General features: G+C 40.1%; 1 protein-coding gene across 3 annotated transcripts in view; it reads right to left on the reverse strand.

Moving 5' to 3' along the window:
- The window catches only part of LOC117413834 (guanine nucleotide-binding protein G(i) subunit alpha-2), a 73,380-nt gene that overhangs the window by 3,008 nt on the left and 57,123 nt on the right, over window positions 1-13,249 (reverse strand). For all 3 annotated transcript variants that reach the window (XM_058999585.1, XM_034906404.2, XM_034906403.2), the window contains 3 exons: window positions 5,726-5,854; window positions 3,375-3,504; window positions 2,836-2,989 (listed from right to left, as the gene is read on the reverse strand). In XM_058999585.1, the coding sequence (XP_058855568.1) occupies window positions 2,836-2,989; window positions 3,375-3,504; window positions 5,726-5,854 (413 nt within the window). The remainder of the gene's footprint in view (window positions 1-2,835; window positions 2,990-3,374; window positions 3,505-5,725; window positions 5,855-13,249) is intronic.

The raw sequence follows: 13,249 nt of genomic DNA on the forward strand, positions 1-13,249 counted from the left end.
AAAATAATTATGTAATCTACCCATTCAATCTGGCTAATTATGAGTGACAATTTGATGTTTAGAAATTGATGCATTTAAAGAAAACGCTTACCTGGAGACTTGCTGTTTTAGAACAAATAGATGCACCAACCTATAAGGTTTGGCTTTGAATCCAGATCAAGTCACAAATGAAACTAAGTTGAGAATCACCTTAGGTCCACATCACACACATTATTACATCACACAATGTAGTAATGTGTTTCAGGTAGTAGGTGCACTAGCTCTGTTGGTAGACCGTGGGACTCAGCTTTCTAGGTTAATGAGTTCAAACCCCCATATTCAGGACATGTGTTTACTTTCATTTTCAAAGACTTTGCCCTTTTTGATACTTAGTTTTACAAAACGGAACAAGGTGTGGTCTTAAGCATAAAAATAATAATATAAAAGATGTTGATATAAGATCTCATATGCAATGCTATACGTGCATGGAGCCATGTGATGCAGTGGGCTGATTCACTGGTATGCTGTGCTGGTTCTCCTTGTGAGACTGGGTTTGAATCGTCCTCCTTTCCTTGTTTCAAACACTTGGTTAATGTACCCTTATAGGCAATGAAAAAGCAAAATGTTTCATGGAAGTGATGTGGCACAGTGGGTTAATTCACTGGTAGGAGGCTCTGCTCTTCTCCTTAGAGTACTGGGTTCAAATCTGGCTGATTCCTTCCTTTATTTTTCAGATTTTGTCAATTTACCTTATAGGCAATGAAAAAGCAAGGACTTCCATGGAAGGGAGGTGGCACATTGGCTAATTCAGTAGCTATGCTGTGCTGTTCTCCTTGGGATACTGGGTTCAAATGTTTCTTTATTTTGCAAAAAATTGGTTGTGCCCTTAGAGTCAGCGTGCAAAAAAGATTTCCTGTGGGAGCTGGTGGTGCAGTGGGCAATTCACTAGCATGCTGGGTTGGTCTGTTTTGTGGGAACTGGGTTCAAATCCAGCTGATTCTTACCTTTATTTTCAAAGAATTGGCTCATTTCCTATAAATCCAATGAAAAAGCAAGATCTTCCATGAAAGGGAGGTGGCACACTGGCTAATTCAGTAGCTATGGTGTGCTGTTCGCCTTGGGATACTGGGTTCAAATCTGTTTGAGTCCTTCCTTTATTTTCCAAAAAAAAAATTGGTTTCGTGCCCTTGGAGTCAGCGTGCAGCACAGCTCTCCTGTGGGACGTGGTGGCGCAGTGGGCTAGTCCCATAGCCTGCAGTCCCTGAAGATGACGGTTCGAATCCCGCTGCCGGAGGTGAGTTTCTGAGGTAAGTAGAAATGCTGGCTTGTCACTAACAGTGTGGGTTGTGTCTCCCCAGATGGAAGAGGAGACGTCCTTCCCTGCGGAAGGATGAAGAGGGGGGGGTCTGGCCCCCCCGGCAGAGAGGAGAATGGAAGGTTGGGGTGCTGCTGCCTGAGAAAAAGAAAACACTAACTTTTAATAAAGTGTTTGTTTACTTCTTTTAGCTTAGTTTCATGAGGAAAAGATACTTAGTTGCTGTAATTAGTAAAACTAAGTATCTTTTTTTTATTTACTCTTTATGAAACAAACACTTTATTAAAAGTTAGTGTTTTCTTTTTCTCAGGCAGCAGCACCCCAACCTTCCATTCTCCTCCCTGCCGGGGGGGGCCAGAGCCCCCCCCTCTTCATCCTTCCGCAGGGAAGGACGTCTCCTCTTCCATCTGGGGAGACACAACCCACACTGTTAGTGACAAGCCAGCATTTCTACTTACCTCAGAAACTCACCTCCGGCAGCGGGATTCGAACCGTCATTTTCAGGGACTGCAGGCTATGGGACTAGCCCACTGCGCCACCACGTCCCACAGGAGAGCTGTGCTGCACGCTGACTCCAAGGGCACGAAACCAATTTTTTTTTTGGAAAATAAAGGAAGGACTCAAACAGATTTGAACCCAGTATCCCAAGGCGAACAGCACACCATAGCTACTGAATTAGCCAGTGTGCCACCTCCCTTTCATGGAAGATCTTGCTTTTTCATTGGATTTATAGGAAATGAGCCAATTCTTTGAAAATAAAGGTAAGAATCAGCTGGATTTGAACCCAGTACTCCAAGGCAAAGAGCACAGCATACTAGTGAATTAACCCACTGTGCTACTTGTCTGCTTGTGAGAATAGTGTAGTTTAATTTTGTAAATGAGATTAATATCCCTTTCCAGAGATTGCACACTTCAAAAGCTGACTAGTTGATAATTTTGAAAAACACCTTACATCAATATAAATAGTAGTTGCAGTCCAGTATTTCTAAATTTACATTTAGTTATTTTATATACTAATGTATTTATTGTTCATTCAAATGTTTAAACTGGGTAATTCAGAAATTTGTTTTTTTGAAAGACAGGCAATAGTGGAGCTTCTCCTGAACCTTAGCTCCAGAGCGCTCCAATGACTCCAGCTCCTGCTCGGCTCCAGCTCAGAACACTGGCAAGCTCCTCTCCGGCTCTAGGGCTCCGGAGCTCAAGCTTCTCTCCAGCTCCAGGTCCCGGAACTGGTTCTAGGGCTCCAGAGCTCCAGGTCCCAGAACTGGTTCTAGGGCTTCGGAGCCAGAGCATGGCCAACCCTAATTTCAGCTGCTGCATTGCTTATATTAGCACTACAAGAAAATAAAACATTGCAGTAGCATTCCGACAATAAATCCCAGGATTAAATGCATTTCTGCAATGCAATCCCATATTGCACCAAATACCTAATCACCACTGTAGTTATGGTCATAGTAGGGACAGTAATCATTTTTTTAATTCTGACCCCGGCCAACACACTAATAAAGCGCTAGTGGAACCCTCTTGACATTGAAAGATACCTGAATACTCAGAGTAGCAGATGGACAGGGGGCTGCGGGTGATCTTCTCCTCAAATAGATCCTTTTTGTTAAGAAAGAGGATGATGGAAGTCTCAGTGAACCACTTGTTGTTACAGATACTGTCAAACAACTTCATGCTCTCGTGCATTCGGTTCTGCAAACAGACAGCAAGCAAGCAAGCAGTTAGCCTTACGATCAGACTGGGCTTTGGTTTTGAGACCTACACCTCAAGTCAGTTCAAAAAATTTAAAAAAAACACACAGTTTTGGCCACCAGGTGGCAGGTATTCTACCGAAAATAATAATATTCAAATAAAAAGCAACCACTGTGCAGATGAATCATTTCCAAACAAGAGAGGTGGAATAAACCATAATATACCACTTGTTTTCCAGCTTTTGTCTAGTATCTACAACAGCACAGAAAGCACCACACAATAACTGAGAATAAACTCATACCAGTCCATGTTTAAGATTTTTGAAATAATCCTAAATTAAAACGTATTCCGTACAACAATGTTGATTTTATTGATATATTCCTACCATCTCCTCATCTTCAGCCAGGACCAGGTCATAAGCACTCAGAGCCACACAGAAGATAATGGCCGTCACGCCCTCGAAACAGTGGATCCACTTCTTTCTCTCCGACCTCTGTCCTCCAACGTCAAACATCCTAAAAGAAAGAGCAACAAGAGGGACGTCGTTCCCTACACCACTATAAAATCCTCAGGAGCCACATTTACATTTATCCCCTTAAAGACGAATGGCATGCATTCTCAACACTGAAAACTAGCAATGTAGTTCTGTTAATCTGGTTATTTTCTGTAAAGTGGTTGCTTAACACTGGTAAGGTGGACCTATGGCTCCAGATTCACTGGTACAGAACCAGAATGCACCGCAAGGCAAGTTAAAACCCTTACACAATAGGGGCATCCACTCGGACACCAACCCTCGTGAAAACACCCTGCCTGGGAATAGAGGCATGTTTGGGGATCTTGTTTGCTTGATGCAGCCTTATTGAGCATGCAGTTCTAATGATGCCCCAGTAGCCTGCTTTTTCTTTCAAAATTTGTTTTCAGGTATAACCTGCTTTTTCAGTGAACCCTGCAGAGAGAGCTACAGTAGAAAGCCTGTGAATGCTTAGCAGATCTACAGAGTTCATCAGAAAACACTGTGGTAACGGGCTATGCAGCACGGAGTGTTTTTCATTATTATCTGCAGGTATTATTAGAGGGGCTGGGGAATACACATTCAATATATGCCTAAAGAGGCCCTGTCCCTACGCTAAGATTGGGAAGTAAAACTTTCCTTAGAAAGTGCTTAGACAAGCAACACAACACCAGTATTCAGCTAAACACACCCCAGCACCCGTTAGGGACTGAGAAAAGCCGTTGATTCTTAAGACACTCAATCATCACCTGCCTTTTTCAGCAATAGTACAGTGTAGGCGTAAACACGTCACTTGCTTATTGCAGTTAATGGAGAGGTAAGCTAGTTGAGGGACTGAGTCGAGGCTTGAAAAACAGCTTCTCCTGCTGCCAGGGCTGTGGCTGATGAATTCTGCATGTGATGACTAGGGAGCCTCTGTCACAGAGTTTGCATTTGTCAAGAGAATGCCTGGCCTCACACTGCACGGTGCACTCACTACCCCTTTCATCGACACAGGCAAACAGATCCAATGTATGAATTAACGGCGTTACAAAAATATACATATCATTTTTCTTTAAAGTCCTGGATGGCCATTATAGTAATGAGGCTCTTTGAAAAAACATTGGAAAGCCAAGGATGCTGGAGCTGATGAAGTATGAATGATAGGATTAGCCAGGCAGCTGCAGCTTCCAAGGCGGTTGCTATTCAGTTGCTATTATGTTGTTAAAACAGGTGAATAACAGTCACTGGCTTATTATTATGCCAGCTGAAGGCATCGCTAACTTAACATGCAAGGCAGTTCTTATACTACATTATACACATTACAGGTTCATTACAATTACATTTTGTTGCAAATCCTTTCCTGGTGTTTTTTTTTTTTTACTCTCTCCAGCTATTCCATTATCTTAAATCTATTATCAGTACATCAGTACCTAATGTACTTAATGTAGCAGCACAGCACACGTAATCCATGATATCAGATTTACAAAAGCTGAGGACTGACCCCAGTAACTAATGACTGAAAAGCCCAAAGGGATTGGGCATCTAACTTCAGCTAAGGAGGATCCTAACCAAGTCTCGCAAACATGACAGAAGACAAATTTATCTGGATTAAGCAGACAGTAGTGATTTCAAAGCAGACCAAATAACTGTACTCAACTAATGTGATGTTTTAAATTCTGAGGTGACCACGTAGGAAAACTGTAAAAGGAGGGAGGGTAAGAATCTGGGTCTCCAGCTGTGAGCTGCTATGCTTGGTTCACGTTCCCACACACACAGCCTCCGCGCAATATTTAGAAAGAGTGTTGTGGTATCTAAATGTTTACTGAAGACTGGCCTGCACAAGGAGCAGTGCTTCACCCTTCAACTTGGAGGCCCAGGCTACACAGAAACAGAAACGTGAGGATTCAGGAGTTCCCAGCCGTGCAAATCAAGAGTTACATGTACTGGACTAGAAAACTGCACGCATTTATACCCTCGGAGCCAGTGACAGCCACCAGACGACACTTAAAACTAGACTGAAACTCTGCTCGCCGACTAAAGTGAAACTGTAAGCCATTTTCTTTTTGCATTGCTGAATATGTTCACTAGTTGGGGTACTGTTAATAGCGTCAAGAATGTAATTTATGTCGACTTATTTGTGCAAAGTATCAAAACTGAAAGCTTACTATAAAAAAATAAAGAAAATATTGTAGCTGTGCAGAGGCCAACAGATATCATCATTGCTTAACAGAGGCCGTACTCACTTGAAGTGCAGGTCCTTGAAGGTGAAGTGGGTCTCCACAATGCCCGTGGTCTTCACTCTGGTCCGCAGAACGTCTTGTTGGGTGGGAATGTAGTCCTGTCTGGCTATCCTCTCCAGGTCATTCAGGTAACTGCAAGGAAAGATGCAAACATGCTTATGCTGTGGCAGTAAATTCAAGATGCTGGTTTCACTGGAGATTACAGTATGACTGGTGATAGCCATGGGCTTATTAAAAAAAAAATATATATATATATATATATATATATATATATATATATATATATATATATAATTATATACAGACGTGCTCAAATTTGTTGGTACCCCTCCACAAAAAACAAAGAATGCACAATTTTCTCTGAAATAACTTGAAACTGACAAAAGTAATTGGCATCAGACTTTGCTTTTGATTTTTTATTCAACATAATATTGTAAATAATAAAACAAATGAAAATGGCATGGACAAAAATGGTGGGACCGCTAACCTAATATTTTGTTGCACAACCTTTGGAGGCAATCACTGCAATCAAACGTTTTCTGTAGCTCTCAATGAGACTTCTGCACCTGTTAACAGGTAGTTTGGCCCACTCTTCCCGAGCAAACTGCTCCAGCTGTCTCAGGTTTGATGGGTGCCTTCTCCAGACTGCAAGTTTCAGCTCTTTCCATAGATGTTCGATAGGATTCAGATCAGGACTCATAGAAGGCCACTTCAGAATAGTCCAATGTTTTGTTCTTATCCATTCTTGGGTGCTTTTAGCTGTGTGTTTTGGGTCATTATCCTGTTGGAGGACCCATGACCTGCGACCGAGACAGAGCTTTCTGACACTGGGCAGTACGTTTCACTCCAGAATGCCTAGATAGTCTTGAGATTTCATTGTGCCCTGCACAGATTCAAGGCATCCTGTGCCAGGCGCAGCAATGCAGCCCCAAAACATAACCGAGCCTCCTCCATGTTTCACTGTAGGTATGGTGTTCTTTTCTTTGAAAGCTTCATTTTTTCGTCTGTGAACATGGAGCTGATGTGACTTGCCAAAAAGTTCCAGTTTTGACTCATCTGTCCAAAGGACATTCTCCCAGAAGGATTGTGGCTTGTCAATATGCATTTTAGCAAATTCCAGTCTGGCTTTTTTATGTTTTTCTTTCAAAAGTGGAGTCCTCCTGGGTCTTCTTCCATGGAGCCCACTTTTGCTCAAAAAGCGACGGATGGTGCGATCGCAAACTGACGTACCTTCACCTTGGAGTTCAGCTTGTATCTCTTTGGCAGTTATCCTTGGTTCTTTTTCTACCATTCGCACTATCCTTCTGTTCAATCTGGGGTCGATTTTCCTCTTGCGGCCGCGCACAGGGAGGTTGACAGGGAGGTTGGCTACAGTTCCATGGACCTTAAACTTCTTAATAATATTTGCAACTGTTGTCACAGGAACATCAAGCTGCTTGAAGATGGTCTTGTAGCCTTTACCATTACCATGCTTGTCTATTATTTTCTTTCTGATCTCCTCAGACAACTCTCTCCTTTGCTTTCTCTGGTCCATGTTCAGTGTGGTGCACACAATGATACCAAACAGCACAGTGACTACTTTTCTCCATTTAAATAGGCTGAATGACTGATTAAAGATTGGAGACATGTGTGATACTAATTAAAGAAACTCATTAGTTTGAAATATCACTATAATCCAATTATTTATTATCTTTTCTAAGGGGTACCAACAAATGTGTCCAGGCCATTTTAGAATATCTTTGTAGAATAAGCAATAATTCATCTCTTTTCACAGCTTCTTTGCTTTATTCTAAAGACATACCAAAGGCATGCAAGTATACATGATAAAATAGCTTTTAATTGCATCACTTTTCAGGAGGAATGAAGCATTATTTCAATGAGCTTTAAGGGTACCAACAAATTTGAGCATGTCTGTATATATATATATATATATATATATATATATATATATATATATATATATATAAACAACAACCACCACCACCAATAATGTTCTGTATCACTTCCTTAAATCAAAATCCTTTGCAATTCATGTCAAAAAAGTCACTGGTCTATAATCTTTAGTTGCCTTTACTACCAGTACTAATGAAAAAGTGAAAGGTAACTTTTTTTTAAACTGCTACAAAAAAAAAGTATTCAACCATCTTCAAGAGGTCAGCCCCATGTAGTGAATCATAAGAAAGTTTACAAATGAGAGGAGGCCATTTGGCCCATCTTGCTCGTTTGGTTGTTAGTAGCTTATTGATCCCAGAATCTCATCAAGCAGTCTTGAAGGATCCCTGGGTGTCAGCTTCAACAACATTACTGGGGAGTTGGTTCACAATTCTCTGTGTAAAAAGTGCCTCCTATTTTCTGTTCTGAATGCCCCTTTACCTAATCTCCATTTGTGACCCCTGGTCCTTGTTTCTTTTTTCAGGTCCCTTGGGTTGACAATACCTTTTAGAATTTTGAATGCTTGAATCAGATCGCCGCGTAGTCTTCTTTGTTCAACACTGAATAGATTCAATTCTTTCAGCCTGTCTGCATATGACATGCCTTTTAAACCTGGATTAATTCTGGTCGCTCTTTTTTGCACTCTTTCTAGAGCAGCAACATCCTTTTTGTAGCGAGGTGACCAGAACTGAACACAATATTCTAGATGAGGTCTTACTAATGCATTGTAAAGTTTTAACATTACTGCCCTTGATTTAAATTTAACACTTTTCATTATATAACCAAGCATTTTGTTGGCCTTTTTATAGCTTCCCCACATTGTCTAGATGAAGACATTTCTGAGTCAACATAAACTCCAAGGTCTTTTTCATAGATTCCTTCTTCAATTTCAGTATCTCCCATATGGTGTTTATAATACAAATTTTTATTGTCTGCGTGCAGTACCTTACACTTTTCTCTATTAAATGTCATTTGCCATGTGCCCAGTTCTGAATGCTGTCTAGATCGTTTTGAATGACCTTTGCTGCTGCAACGGTGTTTGGCACTCCTCCTATTTTTGTGTTGGCTGCAAATTTAACAAATTTGCTTACTATACCAGAATCTAAGTCATTAATGTAGATTAGGAAGAGCAGAGGACCTAATGCTGATCCCTGTGGTACTCCACTGGTTATCTCGCTCCATTTTTAGGTTTCTCCACTAATCAGTACTCTCTGTTTTCTACATGTTAACCACTCCCTAATTCATATGCATGCATTTCCTTGAATCTTCATACAGCTTAGCAAATAAATACATCAGATTTATATTCTAAAAAATAAGGACGGCACACCAGCTAATAAATACAGCATTACACTGTATTACAATGAATACGCACGGACACTGCATTCACGGCTCAAAATAACGTAAAACCCCTGAGCTTGGTGAAGGAGGCATTATTTTTTTGTTGTCTCTCCAATTCAGAGTAACTGTGGTAACATTGCTTAGAGCAGCATTATCACAGCCTGAATTGCAGAGACATGTAAAAAATAATACTACTCCAGGTCTATCAACTATAGAAACTGGAAACCAGCTGTTTGTGCAATACTTTTCATCACTTTCAGTCTGCCACATCCCCTGCCTCACTGGAACACTGCACTTACAGGCAGAGTTGTAGGCCTCATGTATAATCCTGTCATTAACATGGGTTTTGCGAGTTGCACTTCTTCACTATCAGTGTACAAAACCACTTTAAATTGCAGAGCAAAGAGGCAGGGAGCAGCAGCAATAAGTAAAGAAATAGCAATAATCAGAGTTGTAATTTTATTTAATGGTTCTAGGTGGGAAACAAAAATACATCAGGGTGTCAGGGAAGAGGGATAAAGTTTCAAGCTGTTCACGGTATGTCTTTACTCACAAACTGATTATTTTTTAGTTTCCACACAAAGAACCATTGTGTTTTCTGTTTATGTCATGCATAATGAACAGTTCACTTGTGATGATAGACCTAATTAAGCATTTTATTTTGGTTTTACATATTAAACATTGCAGTTGCTATGGGGAGCTCTCAATTCAAAGCTTGGCAAAACAGCTATTGTGATGTCACTGCTGCCACGGGCCACTGAAATTTGAAAAATAAATAACGTTTTGAAACACCCGTAGAACTATAGGTTCTGGATAAGACACGGAGAAGGACTCAAATACATTTTATTAGGTAATTAGAGATTGTTATGGTAATGTTAAGGGTTTTTAGAGGGGGCTGAAAGCAACTATAAGCAAGGTCGCTCTCATATATTACACACGCAGACAACATCATTATTTTTCTTCTATATCACTGACAAAGCCGTGCTCCTGCCTTGTGAGCGTACAATGGGTTATACCTTAACATTTAGCGTATTTACATTTTCTGCCAATTACCACTGACCTTTACAGTTATAATTAGATTAATCCACACTCAAATATATTTTTTCTAGAAGGGCAGTTCAGTTGACTTCCCAGTAGGATCTGTGGAGGAGAAATGTGTCTTTAAAGACATGCCTGCGTTTGAAGAGAGGAGACGAGTATTTCTGCTATTCTGCTTACCTTCCAGACCCTGACCTTTACATGTCGAGTTTGTTTTGGACATGCAGCAGAGGAGGAAACAAATGAACAGCTTTATCACCATAGAAACTAGATGTTCTCAGCGGCTCGGTGGCAGGGGCCCAGAGAGCCTTATAAAGGCCTTCCGTGAGCAGAAGAAAACCAGACATGTTAACATCGGACTAGCGTATGGGGGTTACTCTACCAAGGTCTGGAGGAATCAGAAAGGTCAGGTCTGTCTGCAATGCTGGAATACAACCCCAACCCCAACCCTCATCCAATTTAATTCCACCATCCAAACTATCAAGGCAATGTGGCTTTAGAAAGGATAAACGGGGACCAAATTGGATCACAATGTTCATTCACAAGCCTTTGACCTCAGAGTATTCTCATTGGATAGGAGTGATCTGTGGACTTATAATGACCAGACCACCCACCCAGTTTTAGAGTGGCCTCCAGAAACTGCATTTAGAGGGACTGGATTTATTTATTTGGATTTTAAATAATTACATACATTAAAAATAATATTGCAGGCACTGCAATCCAGCTCACCAGGCTTCTGAATGTGTTTTTGTCAGTCTAAGTGGTGGGAATATGATTAGCTAACAACAGTTCTCTTTGTTTTCTACTTCCTGAATAAAGCATGTTTATATATATATATATATATATATATATATATATATATATATATATATTACAGTATAAACCTCTTTGAGATCCACCATGGCAGTCCAAAGTGATTGGCACACATTAACACTTTACAGAATGTCACGAAGGAAACCAAGCAAAACATAAATAACAAAAAAGTAACAATTATGTGCACCTACATTTTAATGGGAGCTTGTTCCATCTTCTTGAAATGTTAAATGTTTCTGCCAAGTCAGTTTTTTTTTTCTTTTTTTTACACTACTCTAGTCTGTTTTTTGTGCTGTCACAGCTTCTAGTACTTCTTGTTTTACATAAACTTCCTGTCCTGGACAATGGGGTTAGTAGGAATATTTAAAAGGCATTTTATCAACTTCTTGACGTCACAAAAAAATAGGCTACAGGATTTAGTTGTTAAAAGGAAATAAACAGAGACCCGACAAGTCAATTCCCAACAGTCCCTCGGGAAGGGAAAAAATTGTTCCACTAAATATTATGAATCAGATTATATTACTGAAAAAAGATAAAAAACATGAGTGTCTATTACTTCAACTAACTTCTCAGGACGCTGCCATTACCGAACACTTCAGACAATCTAGTCATTGCTGGAGATAGAGATGACTAGGTACCAAGTTCTAGACTGCTAGACAATGTGTCATTTCTTTCTAGAAATGTATAGAATTTACAATTATTACTGTTTTGGCAGGGATTATAATAAAAAAATAAATAAAAGGAAAATAGGCAAACTCACCGTTGTGCACAAAATAAATAAAAAAATGCAGCTGAGTAGGTCTGATTTATTTTATATATACCAAAAACAGGTGTCCTTAGACAGATATCTGGATAAGTGTTGCCTAGCAACACACGTATATGAGGCTGTTAATGTGGCAGGGATGAGCAAAAAAAACCCCAAATATTACGACTCATGTAATTTCCTCTTTGATGGACGTCTACATTTTAATTTTCAGAAATGAGCATGTTTATTCAGGATTTTACTTGGTACATAGTGCCAGGTGGTTGCAACCTGGGTGGTGTATGTGCTGAGAATTGAGGTTACTGTTTGGGCTAATCTCTTATGATGCTTTGAAATAATAGGCCATGAAAATGTTACAATGAATGACAAAGACAGAAATAAAGCTGTACAGCTCTGCAATGCTTATGATGAAGAGCTCTGCCCATTTTGTTACTCACACGGCCCAAAGCTAGATCCAAATATCTGCTTGCATCTGTAGAGCTCGTTTGATAGAAATCACCCCAGGCTCACACTGACGAGAAGGGAACATGGACTTGAACTGTCTTTTGGATCACAGTCATTTCCTCGTAGTTCAAAACAAAAACAGTAGTTTCAAAGCAATACCTACAAATACTGTACTTTTGATTAAACACAAATACACCATAACCTGTCTGATAATTAGGCATATAGACGTGATGCTAAAGCAGAAAAAATACGGCCACAAAAGGTTAGATTTTTCTTGTACAATACCCAGGATGGAACTTGACCTAAGAGAATCATAGATCATAGACAGTTGAAACCAGTATCACAATCTGTTAGGTCGTGACTCATGATCATCCAGGTACCAAAAAGTGATGTTAACACAATATGGCAGCCATATTAAGTCATAGGTCACAGTGAACTGTACTGTTTTTTGCCCAAGGAGTTTCCAAAAATTAATTGGACATCACAAATGGTTTATGAGATATTAGTGGTTGAAATAGCAGCGGTAAATGTAGTAAATATACTGTATAGACACCCCTCCCAGAGATGTTTATAATTAATAAGACTCAATTGTATATCCATTGTGTATATTTTATTTTTTTCCCCAAAAATCATTTTTACATAGCCACTCAGTGAAATGAAAGGCTCTTGTCGTCTGTTTACTGGTGCGAGTTTACACAGAGTTTAGGTTAGGCTCTCATCTAATTTGCTACAGTTAGAAACCATCCCCAATTAAGTAAATGAGATACATTAATTAATAAGTAGGGAATCTGCAGCACTTTAGTGTGGTAATTATTCCACTAAAGCCCAGAGCAGGCAGCATCCTCTTTTACAGTCTTCCCCAGGCACTAGGCCAAAGAAATATAAGGACATATGGCACGCAGGGGTGTCCAAGGTACCAGTTTCCAGGACATGCTAAAGAGCCCGTCACTGGGGAAACGGGGGAAAGAAACAGCTGCTATGACTAGGGAATTCTGCGTCCGTAATTAAGCATATACCAGCCATTAAAGCAATAAATTGCTAGAAACAGATTTACCCTTCACGGTTTTCAAACTCCAGAAATAAAATAAAATAACCCTGTTGCGTCTATAATTTGTTGATTGAAGAACAGGCTGAGAATTACTGTGGCCTAGAGTGGTTAAAGTTGAGGGACTGGGAGGCAGCATGACCTAGCGGTTAGT

Source organism: Acipenser ruthenus, chromosome 25 (assembly GCF_902713425.1).
Source record: "Acipenser ruthenus chromosome 25, fAciRut3.2 maternal haplotype, whole genome shotgun sequence".
Lineage (NCBI taxonomy): Eukaryota > Metazoa > Chordata > Actinopteri > Acipenseriformes > Acipenseridae > Acipenser > Acipenser ruthenus.